Source organism: Apis laboriosa, unplaced genomic scaffold (genome assembly GCF_014066325.1).
Source record: "Apis laboriosa isolate Shangri-la unplaced genomic scaffold, ASM1406632v1 scaffold26_cov146, whole genome shotgun sequence".
NCBI classification, from domain to species: domain Eukaryota; kingdom Metazoa; phylum Arthropoda; class Insecta; order Hymenoptera; family Apidae; genus Apis; species Apis laboriosa.
The window spans coordinates 1,331,426-1,350,398 of NW_025222592.1; the positions used below are offsets into that span (position 1 = coordinate 1,331,426).

At 28.6% G+C, this 18,973-nt stretch overlaps 1 protein-coding gene across 9 annotated transcripts in view; it reads right to left on the minus strand.

Moving 5' to 3' along the window:
• LOC122713983 (max dimerization protein 1-like) overlaps positions 1 to 18,973 on the minus strand; it is a 408,946-nt gene extending 389,973 nt beyond the window's left edge. For 2 of the 9 annotated variants that reach the window (XM_043934897.1, XM_043934888.1), the window contains exons 1-4: positions 18,564 to 18,918; positions 16,488 to 17,299; positions 7,911 to 8,004; positions 5,337 to 5,366 (exon numbers count right to left, since the gene is read on the minus strand). In XM_043934897.1, coding sequence (XP_043790832.1) covers positions 5,337 to 5,366; positions 7,911 to 8,004; positions 16,488 to 16,542 — 179 coding nt within the window. In that variant the 5' untranslated portion in view covers positions 16,543 to 17,299; positions 18,564 to 18,918. The other 7 variants (XM_043934894.1, XM_043934890.1, XM_043934889.1 and 4 more) reach the window with 7 other exon arrangements.

Genomic DNA, 18,973 nt, shown 5'->3' on the forward strand with positions numbered 1-18,973 from the left:
TCTTTCCCGTTACCGGGCTATATACATATATGTACAGACCATCATCCCCTAGCATGCGTATCTCCCGGGTCTGCGCGCCCCGTGTGTGCCCGGTACACCGTGTGTACCGAGTTTTCTGGCTGTTCCTGGCGTGCGGCAAAAAGGTGTACAAGCGAATAACAAAGCCTACGATTTTTTTTTTCTTTTTTTTTTTACGTTTATGCACATTTTCAATCCTCTACGCGGGAACGATGAAACATGCATCCGTTCAAGAGATATATGAATGGAATGAGTAGACCGATCGTGTCTTATTGAAATATTACATTAAATGAGAACGGTTTAAAAATTAAATTATTAAGTAAGTCATAAGTTTTAGATTTAGATTTTTTTCGATATATTGAAATGTTTGAATTGTTAATTATGTGATTAGTATATTGTATTATATTATATATATACATATACGTAAAAGAATATTAAAGACTATTATTTATCTTATCAAAAAGAAATTAAAAAGAAATGGAATCGAATCAATCATTTCAAATTTTTTGACAGAATAAAAAACGTAAATATGTATCTTCAGAATGTTAGTTATTACTTGAATGTGAAAGATGTAAGATGCACAAAAGATATTTGTATATGTACAGAATATTTCAGAACATTTTTAAGAGAGACATTATTTACCATTTTAATAAAGTAAGGAAATTGCCCAAACTATGAACTTCTGACTTTAATGAAACTTTCTTTGTATGTAAAATTGTCCTTTCTTCTTGATCATTTGAATTTTTTTAATCCTTTGTCTGCCAAAGAAATATGTACATGCTTTCAGAAAAACAGTTCATTTTCATATAAACTTCTTCTAAAATGAACAACAAAAGATGTACAACAAAAAGAGTTCAAAAGAGGGTCATTTTCTACGATTTCTTTATTAATTTTTTTCTTTTCGAAATGAATTTTTCTTTTCTGTAATAAATACAATATTATAATAATACAAAATATAATATAAAAGAAAGAACAAATTTAATTTCCAAAATGAATTTTATTTCTTCTTAATAATGTCAAGAAAAATTAACATCTCTATAATCTTTATAAAAGTCACTTTGGATGCATTGTTTCATTAATTTTGAAAGGATTAATAAAGAAATCTAATAAAGAAGAGAACCTGAAAACTCTGATTTTAATGAAACTTTGTGAGTATATATAGAGCATAAGTATATGAAGAATAATTTTCTTTTCATTCGAAAGGGGTGAGTATAATCTCTGAAGTTTTGCATTCTTTCTTGAATATAATTTTGTCACGGTACGAAATGGATTAAAACTTTAAATGTACCAATTATTTATTATAATTACCATTATTTATACACTGCAAAAAAGTTCTCTTAAGTTTTTTAATATAATATTTATATAGATGATCATGGTCAAGATTGTGAAAGTGATAAATTATGATAGCTAAATATTCATACTCCAAATTATTTTTTTATTACAAAATTATTAAAAAATATATATCGATATTGATTAAAAAAAAAATATTTTCACGAAAAAAATTTCTATAATTTAAACAAATATATACATCATTTTATACTTAAATTTCATAAAATTATAAGATCAATTTGGAAAAAAAAATAGTGAAATAATAAAAAAATATTAGAAGAATTTTTCGAATTCATTTTCATGATTAATATATTAAAAATTACAAAAACAAAAAATAATAATTTAAAAAAATATTGCATTGCAACATTAATTTTTAATATATTAATACTAATAAGTAAAATACAAAATATTAAGAAAATATAGAGATATGAAATATTATGAAATATATAATTTTAAAAAAAAATATAATATATTAATAATTTTTCAATATTCTCCATTATTCGTCAAATAAATTAAATTTTTTTTTTTTTTTCTATTTGAAACTTTGCTATTTAATCTTATCACGATTATCACGAATCTTTATTATTTAATCGTCATTCCAATAGTTTGAAAGCACAAGAAAATTGAGATAGAGAATACTGTTGCAGAATCAAAGCTAACCTTTCGTTTGTGATCATTCTTGCTTGATGAAGAGCAATCGGAATGTTTGCACGATGTTTGCTTCCATTTGCTTTTGGCTAAGAACTATGTTTCGTGGTCTGTACTTCTAATTCAAGGAAAGTTGCAGAACAATGTCTTGGTTTTGGATTAAAGACTAAAGTGGTTGAACTTCAATGATCAAATAGATTTCTGTTTAGCAAACGTTTCTTTCAAATGATATTTTTAATTTTCAGAAAAATATTTTGTAAAATATATCATAATGTATAAAAAATACATGATATTACATCAAATAAATACATTTACTCTTATTACAAATATTTTTAAATTATATCTTTACTATTTTAACTATTTTAATTTTATGAAAAATTTAAAGCAAAATTTAGTCGTATGATTTTTTTCTTATTTGTTGAAATGAGAATGTATAAAATTTAAATATAAAAATTCAAAAAACAAAAATAAATTTCACGTGAAAATTATTCATTAAAGTACAATGTATCTTGTAATTTTTTTACTTATTAAATTAGATTCAAAATAAAAATTCGAAAAGTAGAAATAAAATTAAAAATCATGAAATCATAAAATTTACAACGTACAACTATTTAATTTACATTGATTTTCGATTTAAATTCGGGCGAGAAATTAATTTATTACAAAACTTCATAAAACATATAAAAAACACAAAATTCCATTTAAAAAATTAAAATTAACTTTCATAAGTTCTTGACTCGTAAAAAAAATAAAAAAATCCCTCGAAACTTTCATTCAAATATTTCTAACTACGAATAATAATAATAATAAAAAAATAATAAACATTTCAGTGAAACATTCTATATATAAATTTCTTTCTATTTATGTTCACCGAATTTAGAATTTACAAGACAAAAATGCGAAATACAATTACACTAAAGTATCAAGATTCCTCAAAACACAAACTCGAAAATTCCACTTGAACGAAATCTGTTCCTCGGACACGCGACACTCTTATCGATCATCCTCTCGCCACGAAAGAGTAACAAATCATAAGTTCTCTCGCGGTTGACGATCTAGTGAACTATATTTCGCTTTCATACACTCCCGTAGCAATAAGAACAGTCGCAAGAGAGCGTGGCTCCACGACTTATAAATCACGTCGACAATCGGGGTTAGGGCAAGCGGCAACCCTTAGAAACCTGTTCCAACCCAAGTTAGGTCTGGTCGGCCATTGTTCCACTCCATTTCGAACTTTCCTGACCCGGTATATATAAAAGGGTCGCGTCTAATCGCACGTATCACGCATGTTAATTAACAGACCAGGCCCTTTATACCGTCGCGAACAACGGCCACAGATAATCGTAAATTGCTTTCAATTTAACACGCGACTGAGAACAATCATTTGTCCCGTGATGGAACTATTCATCCTCTTCTCGTCACCATCAAACATATAAATTTTTTTCTTTTCTTTTTATTGAGATGAATTGCGAGGTTAAAAGCGATTTAATTTGTTAATTTAAATTGTTAATACAGAAAGTTGGCGGGAATAATTAATACGAAAGGATTGAATATTGGTTATTTTTACAATGTTTTTCGATCGAATGCGCAATTATTAGACTGCAGTTTTTTATATATTTACGAGAAATTTGAATATATAAAAATCTGAAGAACACGTATAATATAATATGTAAAATATTTAAAATAAAATAATCGTTATGATATTTAGAGGATAAATCTTTATTTAGATTCCATTAATTGTGCGAAAATATGAATTTGTATACACATTTTTGCAGTCTAATCATGAGACATCAATGTGTCGTAAGAATATTTCTGGTAAAAAAATATATTAAAATTTTATTTATATATTTAACATGCATTAATATTTATAAATAATTTTGAGAAATGCAATTTATGAATGATGCAGCAATCAAAAATCAATATTATATTTAAAATATTGAATTATATTTTATGCTTTGTTGGAAGAACTGTTTTTTTCAAAATTCAAATTAATATTGCAAATTTTCAAGAAACATGGAATTGGCTATTGTCGATCGTAATTATTTCTGACATTATTTAAATATTTGTCTTCTTCAATACAATGTTACATTTTATAAAATATAATTATCTATTTACGCGATTAAATTTTCCAATATATTATACAATATATTAAATTATATTTTACAAATACTTGAAGTATACAATTTATATTTAAAATAATTTTTTTTCTTTTTAAGATAAATAATAAATTATAATAATTATTAAAAAGTTATAATATATATAATATATATTATTTATATAATATATTTATGAATAAAATTAAAATTTAAAAATAAAATTAAAATTAAAATAAAATTTTTTATGCCAATAGTTATGATACTAAAATCTAACTAATTTTAAAAGATATTGCTAATTAAAAAAAAATTAAGAAACATATTGAATTATTTGATGAAAATAATATATTCATTATAATTAATATTTAAATATAATACGTTTAATATTTATTATTTTATATATATAATATTTAATAGTTAATTAAATATTTATATAACTAATATTATCTTTTCCAAAGAAATCTATCTACAATTATATTGAATGCTTTTCATTTTCTAGTTATTTCAGTGTTGTTAACGATGCTAACTATTTGATGATCAATGTATTTTTATATTTTTATCTAAAATGACGTTAGTTTTGAATTTCTATTGTTTTTCGACAGTCGATGTGATAATTTTGATTGATATTTTTTTTTCCATTAGTTTGTGATATTTATAGTTTCAGAATTTTAAAATTCAATGAGGTTTAATATTTATTTTTCAAAATTTAAATTTAAAAAGCATATAACATTTTATAAACTATATATTTTAATTATTCGTATTGTAATGACTATTTATTCTTTATATTTTTACATTCTATTGCTTCAATAAACAATAATAATATTAAAAAATAGAAATTAATAAAAAAAATTATTTCAATTCAATTCAACAAAAACATAACTATTTAACAATAAAATCTATTAACATGAAATTAAAAAAAACGTAAAATCGCTGATGAAATTTTTTAGACAAATTTTTTAAACTTTCCAAAAAAAAAGTGATTTTTTTTCATTATATTATTTCAAAAATAAACAAATCAATTAATTAGCATCAATAAAACTTTCAAAATTAAAAATCTTCTTGTATAAATTAATCGAATTAAAATAAAGAGATGTTGTTAAGAAGAATAAAATATCTAATTCTCGTTTGCTTTCAGTGAATGATGGCGACTTTGTCCAGTATTCGTGCGCTATGCTCTCTAATTATGCGAGCAAAACAAAACAAGAGGCCGAAATAGGATTAAGTTAATGAGATAAATGAAGTACTCACCTATTTTTCTCCAGCTCGTTATGAGTTGTCCTGCAAAAGAAAAAATGTTCTTGTTAGACTTCAAAGCAGTGAAATCGTTTGCTTTGGCGTTATTAAGAAAGAAATGGAAGGGAAAACGATGTGTTTAAGTGGCTAAGAAAATTAAAACAGGCGGGAAGCAAGAAACTTCTAAACGTTCTTTGCAAAGCAAATGAGATGTCGGAATTTATAAGAAAGTAATTTAAATAAATGAATAAGAAAATAATTTAAATAAATAATCTGTTGATGATGCTTAGTATTGATAATGGTCAAATATATAATTTACAAATTTTAATTGTAATAAATCATAAATACATGTTCTCCAAATATAATTTATTTTATAATAATAATATTTCCTACATTTTATTTTATGTTTGAGTATGTGAATTTAGCATGGATCAAAAATAACCCGGTTATCCAATTATTTATTATTAATCCCATTGAAAGTGTAAATAAGATAAGAAAAAAAAAATAAAAAAAAGACTGCATTTTCAAATATAAATAATAATTGTAATATTATTGGCTTGTTTTTTACTTAGTGTGAATTAGTAATTAAAATTATATTAAAATTATACACAGGAGAATAGTTCGAAGAAATAGAAAATTTTTAAATTAATATTTTTTCATCTTTTCATTGTAATTTTATAAAATAATTCTTTTCCTGATATTTACAAATAAGTCAATTATGAGTAAAAGATCATACAATACACAAGACGAAATATATAAAGCGTGATAAGTTTCTTTCTTCAAAGTTATGATAGATATAAATTTGTAATTTAAATATATTAAATAGTTCTAACATTTTCATTGATTATCGAATGTTCTTAAGTCTAAAATGTTCTTAAGTCTAAAACGTTTATGTGAATCATATAAAAATATATATAAAAATAGAAATAGAATAAAACATAATAATAATAAAATAAATAAATTACAATAATTTTTCTAACGAAATTTTCAAAATGCGAAATTTTCTTAAGAACAATTTAAGCTTCAAAAAATTAATAAATTCGAGTTTGAAAACTTAAAAATTGAAATCTCTATATACAACAAATTGTTTTAATATTTCGGTGCAAAAATTGAATCTTTTTTTTTTTTAATTTAATTTTCTTATTATTCTATATTTTGAAAAATTTTTAAAATATATATATCTATGACTCTTAATTTAATTCATAAAAAAATTCACATTTATAAAGAATTAAAAAAATGAAATGAATATAATAAAAAAAAATTAAAATAATCGATATTATAAAAATATATTGTATAAAATAATAAATATAAAAATAATAAATATAAAAATAAAAATAATAAAATAGAAATTAAAATAAATATTAAAGAATTAAAATATTATAAATTTGAATATTTTTATTATGTAAAATTTATAATGAAATAAAGGAATAATGATCTGACAACTAAAATTTTCAAGTATTGAATTCCTACTCAACAGAGATTTTATGGTCGGTTTCAATTCTGTTTTCGATTGATGAATACTCTTGAAATGAGTTCAATGACCTTCCCGCGCAGTTATTTAAGACACAATATACGATGAAACTGCTTTTGAAGTGTGTTTCGTATCAACATAATTCAGAATAAATTTATCGACAATACCTTCAACATACTGATAAGATATACTTTCAGCTGTGCTTTGTTCAGATTTTGTTTTAAGCTTGTACAATAACTGGATTTATATTCGCAAAAAATAATTAAAATGTTAAATATATATTTTATAAAAGATATAAGATTAAATATTGTATATTAAATTGTATATTAATTTTGAATTTTATTATTATATTAATTTTAAATTTTTCGAAATAAATGATTCCATCATTCTTTAAATCTATAAATAAGTAATAACTGTTAATCAAAAATTCAATAAATTGAGTAATAACTGTTAATCAAAAATTCAATAAATTGTCAACAAAAATACAAAAAAAAAATCAAATAAAATTTCCTTTAAAAAGAGTATAGTTTTATCTTTATATTGGAAAAATATTTAATTTTTAAATTTGTTATTTTTCAAATTTTCTGATTTTTCGAATTTTCAAATTTTCGATTTTTTAAATTTTTTATCCAAGTTGTCAAAATTTGAAAATTTTTGAAGTTTGAATCTTTAAGTTTTTGAATTTATCAATATTTAATCAATATTTCGAGATCTTCCAAACCTTCCATCTTCCAAAATTTTAAATTTCTTAACTTTTGGGCTATAAAATTTTTAAATTTCTAAAATTTTTTAATTTTTTAATTTTTTTTTAGAATTTTCCCTTTTTCAAATTTTTCAACTTTCAATCTTCCAAAATTTGAAATTTCAATAATTCCAAAATATCATTGTTTCAAAAACTCAATAAAACTCCAATACCGAACCTATTATCCTACTCAAAATAAAATAAAATCAAATCCTCCCAAAAACAATTAAAAGAAAACAAAGAAAAATAACGAAAACCACAAATAAAAAAAAAGTAAAAAAAAATAAAAACAAATGATACATCAAACTCGACAGACAGTATTCGAAAAAACACGTATAAAATCTATTTTATCGACGTGTTTCGTCAAGATACCAACCTGCTGCCCTGGGATTTTTTCGTCTTTGGCCTTTTTGTGACCGTCCGCATATCATCGGGCATCGGCATCGTCGAAGCGTAGCCATGTTCAGCTTCTGCAATGACAAACCAATCGGTTCGGTCAGTATCTGGTTCCGATCCATTCGCATCGCGCGAATTCCGAAAGATAGCCGCGCTCCCTCGAGAAAAAACCGCTTGCCTCGCCTCGCGGCCAACACAACTCGTTAAAGCGCGCGTACATACACAGCCGTCGCGAAATAAAGTCACGTTCCCTCTTCCCGACATAACTTACAGAGGCATTAAAGTTGGACACGAAGCGGTTCTCGTTCGAACGACAAGGATGAAGAAAGGACTAAAAGTGAGCGAATGAATGAGAAGAATAGAGTGAAAAGGAGGGGGAACTGGCCGAAGAGATGCGGAGACGGTCGAAAAGCGCGGAATTTATGTTACGATTTCAGTTAACGCACGCGACGTGTTGCAGGGAACCGAACGATGCACACACGTGACGTTCACCTCGAATAAATTCGAAATTGTAACAATGCGAGAACGAGAGCGGGAACGAGCCAATTTACGAGCTATCGGCAGTTTCGAATCGATATAGAGGTTGTTAGGGATAAATGGGAGATAGGGGATGAAGATTGTTTTTTGGGTGGGAGAATGGAGGATCTTGGGGATTGGGTAATTGAGAGATGTTGGGAACGAGCATTTTTTCAAATTTTTTTTTTACTTTGGAATAATGAGAAATATAGTGATAGTTGTTTTTGATAAAAATTTTTAATGTTAAAAGCTACGAAATTTTTACTTTTTTTTTTTTTACTCATTAGATTTTCGCTTATCTAGCTTTGCTTTAACCGGAATGTCATAAAAACAAATCATTATTTTAAATATATATTAGTTATTATTCTTATGTATTATATATTGTTATTATTTCAATTGTATTAATATATATTATTCATAATATTATATTATGTTAGTAATATTACATATTATTATGTTCATTTATTAGATTTTATTATTTTTCTTTAATGTTTATTCTTGTTTTTTATCAATTTTATAATTCATTTGGAGTATAGACGTACCCATTCCTTTATAAAAAATTTTTATTTATATTTTTTTATATTATTTATTTATATTTATTTATATTATTTTATTCAAGATGACATATTCATGATTTTTCTTCGATTTATCATATAAAGTCTATGATTGTCTGAATATTTTTCAAAATAACTATAAAAAATAAAAATATTCTTCAATTTAAAACAGTAAAAAAAAAATTATTTTTTTTATTTATATATCATTTCATATTACCCTATTATCATTTCATATTATCCTCTCTCACGAAGTTTTCAAGTAAAAATAAAAATAAAAAAAAAAAAAAATACCCGAAAATAAACACAGGAAACGCAATAAAATCCATCAAATTTCTCAAATCCTTCGAAAATCCACAATCTACCGTATCGAGAAGAACGAAACTAAATTTCATTGATACATCTACACTTCGCGACACAAGCACATCAAAATCCCGAAAAATCTCACGGAATATCCATCGCTTCACCGAAATCCATCGAAAAGAAACCTCGCCATCCACGAGGAATGTAAAAGCTGTTTGCTTAGAAAAGTGAAATCCCGTCGAGAAGTCTGAGAGGCCATGCGCGATAATTCAACATTCCCCTCGGTCTCCTCTAGAAATTCCTGCGCGCCGCGACAAAACAACGTTGCAAAAATAGCGAGCGCTGTAATTTATCACGAAAATTGCGCACAGGATGGCCTGGAACGGTCTTGAAGCGTCCACTCATCGGAACGAGAGATTGATATTATGTAAGGTGGACGAACAGAGCCGAGGACGAGTTAAGGACACGGGGGTGGCAAAAACCCGTCGAAATGTCGTCCAATGATGTACTAGTCACCATAACGACTGGTGTAAATTATAAATGCCACCTTTTGCCGGTATCTGTCCTCTCCGATCCTCGTCATCGTGCAACACGGGGCTTAATAGCAACCGGTGAAAAAGAACAAGCGGCCACGACGCATCGACCATCTGTCCTCGTGAAAGAAGAAAAGCGTCTCGTTCGCATGCCATGACCATAAGGCCGTCTCATGCAAAAGAGAAATTCGCCTGATGAATAGTACAGCTAAGTTACGTGTGTTCGTAAAAGGGGAGGGGAAGGGGGGAGGGGGAGGGGGGAAGGAGGGGACCTTATAAAACTCGTTTTGATTGTCGATTCATAGAGGAGAGCAACCACTCGTTTCCAAAATTCGAACGAAACTAAGAATGTTGTTTTGTATAGGAACTTTAGAACAATAGGAGAAAATTTGATTTTATTTTATTTTATTTTATTTTTTTTGTTTATTTCGTTAAGTTTGAATGATTTTTTTTTTTTTTATTATTATCATAATTGTTGTTGCTGGATTTATAGATGGGATAGAGAATTAGAGTTGATCTATTTTATATGATTTGCTTGGTTTGGAGACTTTTGGTAAATATTCTTTCTCTAAATATTCAAAATTAAAAAAAAAAATTAAATTAGATTTAGATTTGGATTAAATTTGTTTTAGATTGCAATAAATTATTTCATAAAAATTAATAAAAATATTATATTTTAGCAAGTTTAAATTCTAGAAAAATGTTGCATTATAAAAATCATTAGAAGACGCGAGCTTTAAATTACATAAATTAAAAATGATCTTGTATTTCAAAAATGATATTTTTTTTTAATAATAATATAAATTTTATATATCATTTTAAAAAAAAGAATTTAGTTTTAATTCTAAATTTTGTTATTCAAAAATTTTTATTTTGAATAAAATTACAAAATAAAAACTATATTCATAAAAGTATCAATAATGTTATGTGAATTACCTGTACTTTTTCAAATTTTCTGATTAATTTATTGTTTTAATAATAATATGTATAAAGTTTTAATAAAAAAAAATCTTTCGCAATATTATTAAAATTGGAAAAAATCAAACTATAAATACCCTAAACTATTCAATTACCTTGTTTTTGAAAAATCTTTTTTATATGTTATATATAAAATATTATATCAATATATGCAGATAACTTTGTAAAATTATTGCTTATTTTTGAAACTTTCCTTTTATCACTTCGAATATTTTATTAATAAAATAAAATTTTATAAATTTATTATTTAAATCATCATATTGACATCTATTGAGCATAGTATTTACCTATCAACTTATTTCGTCCAACGTGAATTTTATAAATAGATCAGTCATGCAGATTTCTTCATGACATCACGATCTATGATTGATCGTTTTAGAAAGTATACCGCTATCAATGGATATCGCTTTAAGCATTTATAACATGAACATTTAACTTGCATACTATCCTAATGTGTCTTGGAATGTGATCAAATTTTGATGTCAAAAGAACTTCAAGGTCATATCAAGATCGTAAAGTCAAAAATAACTAAGATCATAATTTAAAAATGTTATATGGGCGAAAAAATAAGTGATTTTCTGCAAAAAATTTTAAGAGCAAAATAACTGAAAATAATAATTTTTCTCTTCAATATTGATATTTCTCTGTCAAAACATGTATATATAAATACAAGATAGCTATAAAACATGAATAAATATGTTTCTACATAAACGAAAAATTAAATTCTGTTCCAAAATCTACTCTTTTCAAATTATTGTTTTATTCAACAGTCGGATATTATAATTACTAATTACTAATATTAGATTTTCAATGTTTAACAAACAAGAAATAAAAAATACAATATATTCATCTCCTACATTTAAAGCGTTTCAATCAAACGGAAAATAAATATTTCATTTATTGTCGAATCCGAATATAAATATTAAGTAATATTTGTCCGTAATTTAGAAATTAAACAAAATTGTATCTTCAAATAATATTTACTTATATTTGTTTTCCAATATTTGTTTTAATCTAAATTTTCCTCAATTCTACATATATATAACATATATAATTCAATTCAAACACGCAAGAATAAATACATCAAACAAATATATTTCTCTGAGTCCATTTATATATATTTAAAACTTATAATTCTACAAATTCGATTTCCCTGAGTTTAAGTCCATATAATATAATATTTAGATGTCACATATTAATATATTAATATATCTTTAGAAGATCGATTCTAGAGGCTAAAATAAACACAGTTAAATTATTACATAAAAATATCAATTAAACTTTATTTATTATGTTATTGCAATTGAAGTTTGCATTAGACAAAGCAAAAGAATAAAATAGCTATCGTTATATTATTCTATTATTGTCACTCTGTTCTCATCTTATTTTATCTAACACAAACTTAGACTGCTTATAACTTAATAAATAAGATAAAACCGACATTTTTGCATACCAATTTTGATATTTGAAAAAAAAATTTACAAGTATCATCTTTTGCTTCCGTTACAGTTAATATAATTTTAATATAATGTAATTTAATATAATTTAATAATGTAAAACAGAGACAATATTAAGTAATCTATTATTAACAGATTGTAAACATAATTTCGAGTTATAATAGCATCAATGATTATAATTCGATTCATAAAGATAAATTTCAACTCGTTAAGCTTCTTTTAATTCAAATAGAGACTTAAAAAATTTACATTATGATTTATAAAAATTTACATAATGAAATGGAAAAAATAAATGAAATTTTTGTCTTGTGAAGATTTTCAAAAAATTTATTATATCATATTCGACTGTGTAATTTTTCTAATGTTATTGACAGAAAATCTATCGAAACATAATTATTTATTAAATTTATTCTGCTATTCTGATATCAATTGATCAATTTTAGAAAACATTCAAAGAGACGATGTAATATAATGATTTAAAATAGTAATAATGTTATATAAATAATAAATTTTAATTACAATTTAGTTGCTATTTTTATTTAAAAATTATAACATATTATAATTAAAGTAGTAAGTTAGTATTATAGTATTATGAAGATTATTATCTACATTTGTATTAATTAATTTTTCTAGTTTCTTCTTAATAAACGTAATGTTTCTTCTTAATAAACTTAATATGTAATGAGTTAAAATATATTTTACAATAGAACTTTAATATATAACGAGTTTGAATTATTATTATATTAAATATAACTTAATTATATGCTAAGTATAACAAATAAATATAATATGTAATTTATTTATATGTATTTTTTTCAATTTTAATTATGTTAAGATTCGAAATTTAACAAAAGTAGATTGATTTCAATGAAGAATATGAATAAATAAAAATAATTTCAATGAAATTATAAAAAAAAACTTATTTTTCTCATAAAAATAGAAAAATCTTTTCTAAAGCATCCTATTATATTTTTCAAAAGAAATATAATTTTTACTAGAGTTGAAGCTAATCTAACAATAGTTCTAAAAACGAAGTCGTGCATACGAAGAAGAAAAAGAAATCATCGATGCGACGTTGAAATAAAAATTTACACTTTGCTACGCTTTCCTCCATCTTTATCTTATTCGTTTGTTAACCCGTTTATCCTTCTCTTTCTACTCCTTTCTCTCTTCCCCGCTTCACGCTATTATCCCCACTCAATTCAATCCCTTTATTTCTCTCCATCTCGCTGACATCTACCATTCTCTTTGTCTATAATACCTTCTCCTTTCGACTCTCATTTCTTTTCCTTTTTATGGAAACGAGAGAAGAATCGGAAACGCGTATCTGGAATCGTCAACGGACCGAGTCAGCGCGAACTTCACTTGAAACAAGAGCAAAATCCCTCTTTTGAAGCGACAACAATTTAATTTATTATTTGTTTATTCGAACCGAACGTAATACTCGCGAAATTTGTTAATATCGGGCATGACATTAGTTTAATGCTCGTTGAATTACGCACGGAAATCACGAAAGCCGATTAATGATCGCTTTGAACTTCTATCTCTGCTTGAATATTCGACAAAAACGAGATCTCGAAAGAATGGATTGGTTCTCTCTTCTAGCTTCCGCGAATATAGACTACGAAATCAATTGACCGCTCAAATAGGCAATGAATCCCCATCATAGACGAAATTTATGTAATCTGTATTATGCTGAAATGAAGCGACTTTATGTTTATTTCAATAAACAACATGAAATCTTAATTTAAGAATTAAATATCATGATAATTTCAATTGAAACTTTTTTGTTATATTTTTTATATTTTTCTTAACATAAAACATAGTAAGTAAAAATGTACACAAACATAAATAAATATTAATAAACAAAAAAATAAGTTTCAGATACTTTTTTTTTTATTAAGGATGTAACAATGTTTATTCTAATGTTTATATTGACTTTCATTAAGACAGAAAAATATATGCATTATTTCATTTTTTTAATATTTTTAATTTTAATTATATGATATATTTAATTATACATTTAAAATTAATAATTCTAATCATATGACTAACAAACAATATTTTTTAAATGATAATAAAATTTCCGTTCCAAAATTTTGAAATCATTCAATAAATGTCAACTTAACTCATAATGTGAATAAAACGACAAATGTCATTCGAAGATATTTCACGGTCAAGAAAATAGTCTTGTGCAATCAATTAATTTCAAAGTATAATAACAATAGCTTGGTCGATCTTGTCATTCATGAACGTTTTTCAGGGAAATCGTGCCAAATAGACCGATTAAAATAATGTAACAGACTTATCTCACGTACCCTCAAGCAATAATAGTTAATGCTCAATCGACGATCCGCTGTGATTCCCCCTTGTTCTTCTCTCTCGCTTGACAAGAGCGCGGCCAATAAACCAAAAGCTCTTTCTGGGTTCGACTAGTGGTGTTGCTACTCGTGAACGACCGCGCACATGAAACGTTCTTCTCTTGCTCGCGTGATGTGAGCTTAAAGCACGAGAGATCAATGCACGGCAACAAGAGAAAAAGAGAGGAGAGAAACAAAGAAGCCGTTCTTTCAGGGTGTTCACTCGACGTGTGTGAACGTGACTGTACACAACTCTATTGGATATATATGTACGTATATGTGTATGTACGTGACGCGCACTCTATACTACTACGGATCTTAAAAGAAACAGGAAAGAATTACGACACCGTAAATCTCAACCGACTATTCGAAAGCGAAACGTGGCGTCGTGGAAAAATGCAAGACGACAGCCGTTTATTGTGATCTGTGTATTTTGGTTATTTACGTCACACATGGCTTTCGCCCTGGCGAAAACAGATTTATAATGTTGGCAGCAATGACTATTAGTATCGGTTATGTTTCCGAATCACGTGATGGAGAAAAAGAAATGCGTAAAAGAAAAGAGTAATCTAACAAAATATATTCGTCGAGACTTGTTTATAAAATTGTGAATCATCGATGGAGTAGTCACAATGAGATATGTATATATGTATTTATGCAAATAAGCCTAATAATTCTGTGTTGATAACGTTCTCTCAATTAAAATATTACGAATCGTTGAATTCTTCTAGAAAATGCGTCGACAATATATTTTTTTTATCGTGATCTTTATCAATTTAATTAATTGTAAATTAATCAATATTTATATTTCATATATCTAAAATTATTTATAAATAAATCATTTTCTTTTATAAATAAATCAATTAGATCATTTATCTTAATTGAGAAAAGAAATTAATACATATACTGGATAAAATTTATTAGGAGGTTAGCGAAATGCAAGAGAAACGAGGAGAAACGAGATAACACGGGAATTCTGCATGCATACGCGAGCAAACGCAGTATCGACTACGTCGTAGTGGTATTATAAGTGGAGTGATAAAATGAGATCATCGTTACCGCTTCTCCGCGCACTCTGACGCATACCTATATACGCGGCAGACGTGACCTACACGATACAATGACATTCGTGTATCGTACATCGCAAAAAAACAACGTATGCATATATTTACTGATGTGTTTACCGCCGGTTGGCCGAAAAACGGACGTGCAACACGGCTACAGAGTACGCTGCACGTTGCGTCAGAGTGTATACCGGTGAAGGTCACGCGTTCCAAAACGCGTGATTACGTTACGGAGTTAAAAAAAAAAATCTAGACTTGGTTATAACTTAAAAAAATTCAGTATCAGGAAATTTATGCTATTATCTATTAACAATCGAATTAAGAAATATTTGAAAAATCAATTAAAAAAGAAAAAGTCAAATTGTAAAATCGAACAGTGTTTTACAATGAATTAATGGTTAAATTTAAATTTGCATTAAACTTGGATTAGATTAAATGATTTGATTATTTTATATGAAAGTATATTATATATATTAAATTTTCTTAAATTCTCTTGATATCTCATCGTATTAATAAAGACCAATAAAAAATTTTTAATACTTCAAAATAGAGCTTGTAAATCATGATACTGAGAAAACACACTGTAAACACGAAGGAGCAACGAGGCGAGGATAGGCGTAATAACAAAGGTCACGTTCCGAGATCCAACGACGGTACACGCGTTCGTTGCCATGTGCCAATGACATGGTACACACAGGCATACGGGCGCAACCACGATGAAACTTCCCGTAGATCGAAGGAGAAAGGAAAAAACACACATATGTGTAAATATACATGCAGCAAAGCAATACTCACCTCTTTCCCTTCGTTCAATATACTCGGCGGCCTGTAATAGGGCAGCAATGCTCATATTTCCCCGGTTTGGCGTAATTCTGGCGGCTTCGGTTCACTACCTCTTTCTCTGCAATCCCGGTACACACACCGATGATCACCGTCGCGCGCGGCGACACACAACGCGATAAACGTTCAGAACGCACACCACGAGCAGCAGCCTTGTATACACCGCGGCGATCTGTATTATTGTTGTTGTGATGTTGTTGATGTTGGCTGGCACTGGTATTGCCGCTTCTCGAACTTTTCTCTCCGCCCGCCTGTTCAACCGCCTCTCCTTCTCCGCCCTCTCTTCCACCACCGCCACCTCTTCCTCCTTTTCTCGTCCGTCCGCGCGCCTCGCTGGCTGCGTTCGCTTAGGTGCACGTAACACACACGCGCGCGCGAGACTAGCCCGATTTCAAACGCGCACTAGATTCACGGACGACAAATCGATGGTCAGGCCTTTCCAACCGCGTTACGCATCAAGAACCGTCTTTTTTTTTCTACTAGATATATCCCGTCAACTGTTTCGTAGTATTAATTTCCTTTCGTAGCCGTGTTTTTACCGTTCAATGATTTTCGATCTATCTCGTTCGCGTCTGTCTTTATCTTACTCCAAGTTCCACTTGCCCTTCTACTCACACATCAGTTTACTTTTTTCCTTTTCTATATGTTTGCTTTTCCCGCTCAATATCGTTTCACTTTACTCCTGTAACGTTATTGTCCTTTTCTTTTCTTTCTCTTTTTATCTTCGTCGGTTCTCTTCTTTCTTCACCTTCGTTTCACAACATTCACTACGATCACACCAAATCACGTGAAATAAAAAAATCAACAACCGATAGAATATATGTGAGACAAGAAAATACGACGCACCGCTGCTCCACACTTCCATACACGGAGTCGCGTGCGAGCGAACCGAAAGCGTATTTCACGAATATATACACAACAAAGACAGAAAACAGCGCGCGCAAGAGAGCAAGTAAGCGCGAACGGTACAATTGGAAAGAACACTATAGTACAGTCACTAGGCGAATCGAAAGGGTCGAGATTACGCGTGTCACTGGTAATTTATCGCAGACGCGAGCAACTGAGCAAGCGAATGAACGAATAAACGAATGCAAAAGAACCTGACCTCGATCAGCGGCCGGTTCGACTTGTGCGCGCTCGACGAACTATTATTTTTGGTCAGGAAACGAGTATCGCGTATCGTATACAACGTGCATGTGCATGCGACCACTTTACGTGCCGGCTACTTGTTTTGTGACCTTGAACGCGTAGATCTTACCGAGATCTTACCATATACCAAATGGCTGAAAGAATGGATCTAGATGTTGCGATATTTCGAATATATATGACGAATTTTATTATAGTGATTTAAATGGAATTCAAATGGAATAGAGAGAACTATTTCAAAATAAAACATAAAATTTTGAATTTTCCAAAAAGGAAATTTTCAGTTTAAATAAAACTATAATTCTTTTTCTTAATCTACGAACGTAAAACTCGGTCAACTGCTCGCGAGGTCAATGATTTCCATCAAACATGCAATACGCAGTTTGCGGTAACAGATAGACACACATAGAAACCGATGTGACGTAGTATACTAATAAAACCACAATTTATTTGTCAGAGAAAACGTATATTATCACACACAAAATACACGTAAATCTTCTAGAAACTCGCATCATACGCGAGCGATCACAATAATACTCGTATGGTTTTTTGTTCACGATGAGCACACAGAAAGGCGCTCCCTTGATTCCGTTCTCGACTGGATTGCAAGCGACTTTTAATACACATGCACATTACACCGCACAAACATACACACGCATGTAATGCGAATGAAAATATGTGTATACGTGATCGGTAATAAATGTGATTCCCATACAAGAAACAACGGCAACACGGTGGTGCATACACACATTCACGATATATAGAGAATACAGCGCGAGAAGTGATACGCAATACACGGAGTAACATTAAAGATCACGCGAATGTTACCGCGTATATGACAATATACATTATTGCTCATTTCTGACATTTTGATGTGAATGATACCTCTTTGCTGTATACATGCACAGTAAACGCATGTGTATGTATGACGTCGAGGATCGAGTATATTTCGACCCTATCGTCCACCTAGTGACATTTGGCACGCCGGATACGTTCGCTCACACACGAAAGTAGGTGCAGCTGAGCGACGTCGTAAAGAAAGACGGTCACTGTGGATCTGCACTGCCTAACACTACTATTGCACAGGTTTTCGCGGGTACAAAGTGGGGGTCTAGTCAGGACAAAGAAAAGGAGGCTCGAACTGACCGACGACGACGAGCCCACGAGCCCCCGACGACGACGACGACTACAACAAGCCGACGAGCGAGCGACAGCCTGATCCGCACTTCGCGAGCACTCTCACGCATTTATCGATGTCAAACGTCTCTGCACCGTAGAAGCACCAGGCGTCGTTT